Source organism: Loxodonta africana, chromosome 12 (assembly GCF_030014295.1).
Source record: "Loxodonta africana isolate mLoxAfr1 chromosome 12, mLoxAfr1.hap2, whole genome shotgun sequence".
Taxonomy (NCBI): Eukaryota; Metazoa; Chordata; class Mammalia; order Proboscidea; family Elephantidae; genus Loxodonta; species Loxodonta africana.
In genome coordinates this window covers 37,281,780-37,289,920 of record NC_087353.1, presented here as the reverse complement: position 1 = coordinate 37,289,920, position 8,141 = coordinate 37,281,780, and the positions used below count along the sequence as shown (strand labels likewise).

Here is an 8,141-nt window from a genome sequence, read left to right as displayed (position 1 = left end):
CTTTGCTTTTCTGAATTTGTTTCCTTCTCTTAAAGAGTGAAGATGATACCAAATGCCTTGTAGAGTAGTTGAGAGAATAAAATGAAATAATGTGTGCAGTTATACAAATACATTATTAAGGTTTAATTAGAGAAGAACCCAAGGATCTTGGCAACCCGTTCCAGAGTTTCAGTAGTAATACATGTATCCCTATCTTGAGCTAGACTTTCTTACCTTTATTATAGTCTTGTTCATTTTGTTTGACTTTACAGGGACATGAACAAATGTTGATGTTCCTTTTTTTTTTTTTTTTTTTTAATGCACTGAAAGATACAATCTACTCACACCTGTTTAGGTTAAAAAAAAAAAAAAACCTTGATTTTACTGGCAAACTGTTTTCTTATTTGTAATTCTTTTTGTTACTTTCTTCTGAATTCTAATTTCTCCACTGCTTATGGTCCCTAAAACAGGAAATGATCTTCTAAATAAAGAGAATTACTCAGGCTGATTCCTTTCTGTCCCTCATACCCCAGTGTCTTTTGAAAATAGATCTATATGCTTGTTATGAACCTGCCATCACTTTACAGAAGTTTTGGAGAGAAGAAAAACCATCTGCAATTCCATCAGTACAATTAATAGTGCTTTTTTTTTTATGACTGCACATCAGATCATATTTTTATAAACATATATCACCGCAATCATAGCCTATATATACAAATATGAACTTTGCTTTTTTATTTTTTTTACATTGTGCCATAAGTGCTTTCTACATTGCTACATGTCTTCATATAGTACCTATCTCAGAATTGTCAGAATTCAGGGCTTAGCATTGTGTCTGGCACATAGTTAGTGGTCAATAAATTGGAGCTGTTATGACATGACTTTTTCTATAGTTTATATTATTTCCTTGTGGATGCCCGGAGTGGATTTACTGAGTCAGGTATGAATGCACTGTAAACTCTTGACACACAGTGCCTGCTACACTTTCTAAAAGGGTCCCATCCATTTACAAAGCCCTCACTATGCGCAAGAGTTTCGCTGTTCCTCATCAGAACTTGGCGTTCCCCTATCTTCCTATACCCTGCCTTTTTTTTTTAGATTTTGGGAGTTAATAGGTAAAAAATGCTACCACATTATTTATTTTTAATTTTCATTATTTAATGACTGTCAAGGTTGAGCTTTTTTTTTTTTTTCAAATGTTTATTGCCTGTGTTTCTGCTTTATGACCTATTTCTATTTAACTGTTGGACTTGCTTAATACTACCTTCCTGAATTCTATGGGCTCTTTTAATAAAGATATTAATCTTTGTCACATGGGCTGCACTTTTCCTGTTTTCTTTTTGTTTTGGCTGTAGGTTTAAAAAAATTTACACACACACACATTTTAAGATTCACGTACCCTTATATTTGGGCCGTTGAATCCATTTTTACAATTAAGTGAGGCCAGCTAGAGTTGGAGTCCTGTCTGTAGGGTGTACTGCTGTGACCTCCTCCCTACTTCCAGCTTGGTATAATTTAGAACCTTAATGAGCTAATTTCTGGCTCATCGGCTCAAGTTAAATGGATCAGAAATCGTGGTATAATAGCAAAACAAACTTTGGTGAAAATTTAGGCTGTGCAACTTTTACCAAGTAATTTAACTTCTCTGAGCCTCAATTGACCCATCTGAAAAACAGAGATTACTCACGAGTTTATTTTGAGAAACAAAGTAAAAACAAAATAACCTAATTGGAAATGCTGAAAATGCAAAATGTTCTTACCAATAAAGACGGTGGCAGGAAAGGGCTCTCTCTCAAGGGCAGGTCAGTCACTGAGAGTTAAGTTTGTAAGAGTGCTTATTCATTGAAACCCATGCAAGCTCCAGTTTAAGCTCCGTATCCATCATTGCTGCATTCCCCAGTGCCTGTCTCAGTGCCTGCTGCATGGTCTGCTCCAAGCTTGGTGGAGCCTGATCCCCTCTTCCTACTTCTAGAAGTATGGACACTGGCCCTGAGTGTTGAGGATGGTCCTGTGGTATCACCAACTAATACGCATTTTCACACTAATGGTTTGATTAGTCCTACTTCCTCTTTTAGTGTCAGAATTAAGCTGTGTGTCATTTTCATGCTGACACTTTCTAAGGATGGGCATATCTGCTCCTTTACTTCCTGACCTCTGTGATCCTTCTGACACCGTTTAGTGTCTCTTTGGCAGTATCAGTCCATTAGGTAAGTACTGCATCTAGTGTGGCATCAATGTCCTGTTATGGATTGAATTGTGTCCCCCAAAATGTGTGTCAACTGTATTGTGTGATTGTCCACCATTTTGTTATCTGTTGTGATTATCCTACGCGTTATAAATCCTACCTCTGTTATGTTAATGAGGCAGCATTAGAGGCAGTTATGTTAATGAGGCAGGACTCAATCTGCAAGATTAGGTTGTGTCTTAAGTCAATCTCTTTTGAGATATAAAAGACAGAAGCAAGCAGAGAGATAGGGGGACCTCATACCACCGAGAAAGTAGTGTCAGGAGCATAGTGCATCTTTTGGACCAGGGGTCCCTGCGCTGAGAAGCTCCTAGTCCAGGGGAAGACTGATGATAAAGACCTTCCTTCAGAGCCAACAGAGAGAGAGCTTTCCCCTGGAGCTGATGCCCTGAATTTGGACTTCTAGCTTACTAGACTGTGAGAGAATAAATTTCTGTTTGTTGAAGTCACCCACTTGTGGTATTTCTGTTACAGCAGTACTAGACAACTAAGACAGACCATAACCAGTTTTTCTAGCTAGCTTCACCTACCTGTTCAGCCTTTTTCTCCTATTACAACTATGTCTTGTTCTAGCTCTTTTTTTGAATACTGAAGAAGAGATAGGTTAGGAAAATGGAACTTTGTTTTTTAATCTTGAACGGAGTATTTTTTAAATCTTATTTCTATCCAAGCCTTCTTTTCTGCAAGATAAATTCTCTTACCTACCTAGAATCTATCTAATGAATTTCATTCCCTTGTCACCTCCACCAGAAAGTTGCCACTTCATAGTCTGAAATCTGCTTGATGTTCAAGGATCACTGGATTGTTTTCCTGGCTCAGCCTATGAATTGTTGCATCTATTTACCCACTAGATTGTGGACTGCTTGAGGACAAGTTGCCTTTGTCTTATTCTTCCTTCTATCCTAGTACCAGTAGAAGCTCAAAAAAGTCCAGTTTGGAAGCAGCAGCTTTGGATAACTTGCCTTTTATTTTTCTAACTTGATTAGAAATTTTCATCAAAGACACTCACACCCACACAGGTGATCTGTCTCCTATTTGTGGCTGCCACAGTGAACTTTCTCACCACCCATGCCAGGTGTGATGGTAGTACCTTGAGTCCAACAAGAGAGATACTCTCCATGGTTACATGGGCTCCTAATGTAGTAGACACATACATCTTTTATGGTAAAATTTGTTTACCACCCCAGAGTTAAGTCTAAAATATACAGACATCTCCTAGACCCAAAGAACATGTTCCCCTCGATTTAGAGTAGTGGGGTAGACAAGGAAAGAGCGAACAAAACTATTGTTTGTTTGTTTTAATTTCAGGTTATAATTTTAGCTCTTCACAATTGGAACCTTATAGACATCTGCCATCCTTTCCTCTAGGACTGGTATTTCTGGAGATATCATGGCAAATGCTTATTTGGCAAGTGTATGGTTCTACTCTGTCCTATAGGGTTGGTATGAGTCATAAGGACTCAGCCAAGTTCTCTGAAGAACTCTCACTCCCAGCTACCCCAATCCACCTTCTTTAGGTTTTTTCTTGCAAGGAGATGGTGAGATTTGGGAATTAAGGGTGTGAGGTATGAGGCCTTTCACGTGAATGGCAAAGCTGGTACCAAAACAAACAAACAAAAAAAACAAACCCGCTGCTGTTGAGTCTGTAGGACAGAGTTGAACTGCCCCATAGAGTTTCCAAGGAGTGGCTGGTGGATTCTAACTGCTGACCTTTTGGTTAGCAGCTGAATGTTTAGCCGCTGCGCCACCAGGGCTCCCAGTGATCTATTAAATCTAGACTTTGCCTGCAGAGGGTGAGCAATCCTATTTAGTGTTCTACATTTTTACTCTGGGAGCGTGGCAAGGGTACAAAGTGGGTTTGTGTGATGGGTTAGAGAACAGCCTCAGGCATGACTCGACAAGGCGGGGGAGGCCACCCTGATGGATTTTAGGCTAGAAATCACATGCTTGTTTATCTTTCTGGAGGAAGTGTGCTGTGTCTCTTCACAGGCAGATGAATTGGGGTTGTCTTGGGCTGTGTCACAGTCCAAGACCGTGAGTCCGGGCTCAGGAGTGACACCACTGGGAAGCTAACTTTGAAGCTTTCACTTATACAGTGCAATAAGAAGAGTACTTACAACTGAAGGAAGATCCTGGGAGTCAATTCCAGAGTGTTTGCAAGTCTCTTGCACCTTTGACCTTTAATTGTCCTTTATGCTTCCTTTTAAACTCTGTATGTTCCCTTGTTAAGGAGTCCTATCCTTTCTAATCATCAAAACCTGCACTAAAAATTTATAACGGAGCCCAGATAGCTGACGTATGAGAGGAAGAACAGGCCTACACAGGGGTTTCTCATCACTGTGACAAGGACGATGGCACACAAACAGATGACATTGGCTTCCCAGTCTAGATCTATAAATATATTTATTATAATATAACAAGAACTTAACAATAAACGTATACTATGTACAATACCATTACAGAGAACCCTGTTTTATATCATTCACAGAAATAGCCAGTTTTGCTCCAGTGTGATAGGTGAGGAGAGAAACGGAATTTCAATGTCATCTGTGTTGAGTCCTGCTGACCACTAACACCTCCTTTGGAGGCAGATGCACACCAACGCTAACATTAGCCCTGCCCCAGGCAGTTAGAAATTTGTGCTCCGGTCCTTGGGTTCACACTTGCACCCTGTTTGACATAAATACTTTAAATGACATACAATGTATGTAGTTTTGTGCTTATTACTTTTTTTTAAAATAATAAATAATATTAAAAACTGCATAACGAAGCTCGGTATATCTCGTCCAAGTGGGAGCCACACTTTGTAGTACTAGAAGTTGATGCCCAACATTAGAACTGGGATTTTATGTCATCAAGTACTGAAAGATGGAAAACGTGTCCTGTCCTTTCCTCCTTGTAAATGGTCGTATCGTGAAACAATGATGGCAAGTTGACTTCCCAGATACAAAAATGGTAAATGTGTATTTGGTACCAACTTCAACTCAACAGCGCAGCGGCAGCATCCTTCCTGCCCTGGAATGGAAACTGATGATTACCACGTGAGATTTGAGGGTCTGAGGACTAGCAGAAAGGCCTTCCTCTTCTGAGCCACAGTGTGCCCTCCCTCCCGGCTTCCCCTTTCTTGGGTTAATCTGCTACAAGTAGAGTGATTCTGCTCATGTCCATCAGGCCTGGGCTGTCATGGCTCGTCTAAGAAGGCTGTCCCCGTCCTGACAGCTCTTGTGGCAGGTGCCTTAATATATAGCTATAAATATCAAAAATACTCTCCTGTGCTTTATAGGCCTTTATTGTCCCGCCTTCCCTCCTTCCCTTCCTGCCTGGCCGGGGTCTTCAGCGTTGCCTCATGGAGGGAGCTGCACTGGTGTCAGGAGCCAGAACTGGTTTCCTTCTGGAACGGAATCTTCTTCCGTTGACAAGGCCTCCACGAGGCACAGCTCTTATGGGGCTGTCTGGGAGTTGCATTTTCTAAAAATAAAATGGGGGCATTTGCCCAGCCCCCCCAGGAGAGATCCTCTATTCTGCACGTAGAAAAATTAGAGCAAATGCGCCACTCGGGCACTACCTAGCTTTGGGAATTTCCACATCATTAGCCTTCTAGTGGCTCCCTCCTTCTCTCTGTACTTAAAAATAGCCTTTTGTGTATCAAGAAAACGCCTTGGAAATCTAAATAATTCATATTGGGTAAGAGAAAGCTAGCACAATCCCCTTGTCCTTCTCCAGCAAAAACATGGTAGAAAAACCTATGAAGGACAGACGGCTCTCCCCCGCTGTTCCCACCGCTGCCCCTGCAGCCTTGGCTCCAGCCACTCCCTGGCTCGCACAGGGCAGCGGGGCTTCTCTTGGGCCCCAGTGGAGAGCAGCAGCCTCCGAGGGCTCAGGCCCCATGGTACTGTCGACTGTTTTCTCTCAGACACTGAAAGTGTGGATTGGTTAAAAAACAAAATTAGGAATCAAAGTGGTAAGGACACTTTGATCTTATTCCAAGAGAGCCTGATGCCTAATATTGTCATAGGATAACTGATCTATGGTTGCTGAGGAATCAAGCTTGCTCTGCAGGAAGGAAAAAACAGCTTCTCTCTCCCAGTTGAAAAATATGTGAAACTCTATTGCACCGGGCAGAGCGAGCGCCTCCGTTCAGAGCAAGTGCCTCCACGGGAGCAGGCAGGCCCCGTCTGGCTATGTCCAGGGCTCCTGCTGCTCCTTTCACCCAAAGGCGAGGATGATTTTCTACATTCAGCGTGGAGAATATTCAAAATGTTTAGCGCAGTGATTCCTTGATTGTGTCTTGTTGGCCTCTTCCTGGGATTGCTGAAAACTTATCACTGTGTAGCATTTGCCTCACCAGACTTGTCCACAGTCTTGTTGTGGGCTTTCAGTCGATGTCAGCCGCTTTGAATATACTTCTTTATCACCACGCAGCCGTGTCTGAACACAGGACAGGGCATATGGGGTAAGAGGGTCCATGTGTTGGTTGCGGGCTCATAGGCTTCCATATTGCCCAGGGCGGGCCCCTCACTGCTAACAATGCCTCCGGTTGCATAAATCTTGCCATCGAGCACCACGGCACTGTCAGGAAGAAAATGGGAAGAGAGTTAAGCATTTCACTTCCGACTTAGACTTGGAGCTTGATTCTCAAGGCCGAGTCCTGCTGCAGGCTGCCTATACTGTTTTGCAAAGGTGGTACGTGATCTTGCTGCTCTGCTTAGCCCTCTGACCCAAGCTAAGAAAAACCTCTTGCCTCCTGGGCCAATTAGGACAACATGCTCTTCTCCCCTGCCAGCTGCTGGAGACACCTACGTACACTAGGCCTCCACAGACCGGCTGGGAGGGGGACAGCCTCTGCGGACAGGCTCTTGGCCCAGTCTACTGAGTCTTTATCAAGTGTCTTTCTCGCGTTGTACATCCAGAGCTTTCCTACAGCTCAGATCAACTTGGGACTCATGACTCACAAGGTACTTTGAGGAATGATAAGAGGCAGGGTAATAAGGAGCTAAGTCTTAATTGCGCATCAGCCACTTGATTGGGAATACCACCCCTGCCGGGGTGATCAGAGTCAGACCTTCCTGCTGTGTGACCTGGTGCCGTTACCTGCCTATGACTGCAGGGGCCAGGCACGCTCTCTACAGGGTTACCAGTGTTGCCCTGGGCCCTTCCTGTGGACCACTCACTGCCTCCTCCTGTTGTCTCGGTCAGCCCTTTCACTCCTGGGAGCTCAGCATTGCTCCTCACTGCAGGTATTCTAAGGAATTTCAGCTCCCCTTTCACACTGACTCCAGATCCGTGTTTCTAGCGCTGACTTCTTTCTCATTTCACCTAATAGCTGTTTTTTGCAGGCTATCCCTGAAATCCAACATATAGCTTTATTTTATTTATTGTACTTTAGATGAACGTTTACAGAACAAACTAGTTTCTCATTAAACAGTTAATACACATATTGTTTTATGACATTGGTTAACAACATAGCAACACTCTCCCTTTTCAACCTTGGGTTCCCTATTACCAGCTTTCCTGTGCCCTCTTGCTTTCTAGTCCTTGCCCCTGGGCTGATGTGCCCATTTAGTCTTGTTTTCCAACATATAGTGTTTTAAGGTTCCATCCGTTTCTGAAATTCTGAGCCTCAAACAGAACATGTCGGTCTAGACTTCTAAAAGTTGATTCTGATTCATGGCGACCCCATAGGAGAATGGTGCATTATAGACCCTAAAGGTGCCGACCTTCTCTATAGCTCCGTGCCATCTGGGCCTCTCGTATTTCTCCCTTTGTGGCATATCTTTTCCCTACTTGTAAGACCCATCTTGAAGCTCTCTTCTGGCATTAAGTCTTTCCCTGGCCACTTAAAAAAAAAAATTTATTGTGCTTTAAGTGAAAGTTTACAAATCAAGTCAGTCTCTCATATAAAAATTTATATACACCT

General features: G+C 42.8%; 1 protein-coding gene across 1 annotated transcript in view; it reads right to left on the bottom strand.

Annotated features, from left to right (window-relative positions):
* Positions 1–4,723: 4,723 nt before the first annotated feature.
* Positions 4,724–8,141, bottom strand: part of KLHL29 (kelch like family member 29) — a 177,055-nt gene continuing 173,637 nt past the window's right edge. Inside the window, exon 12 of the mRNA XM_064295083.1 lies at positions 4,724–6,793. Coding sequence (XP_064151153.1) covers positions 6,610–6,793 — 184 coding nt within the window. The 3' untranslated portion in view covers positions 4,724–6,609. The remainder of the gene's footprint in view (positions 6,794–8,141) is intronic.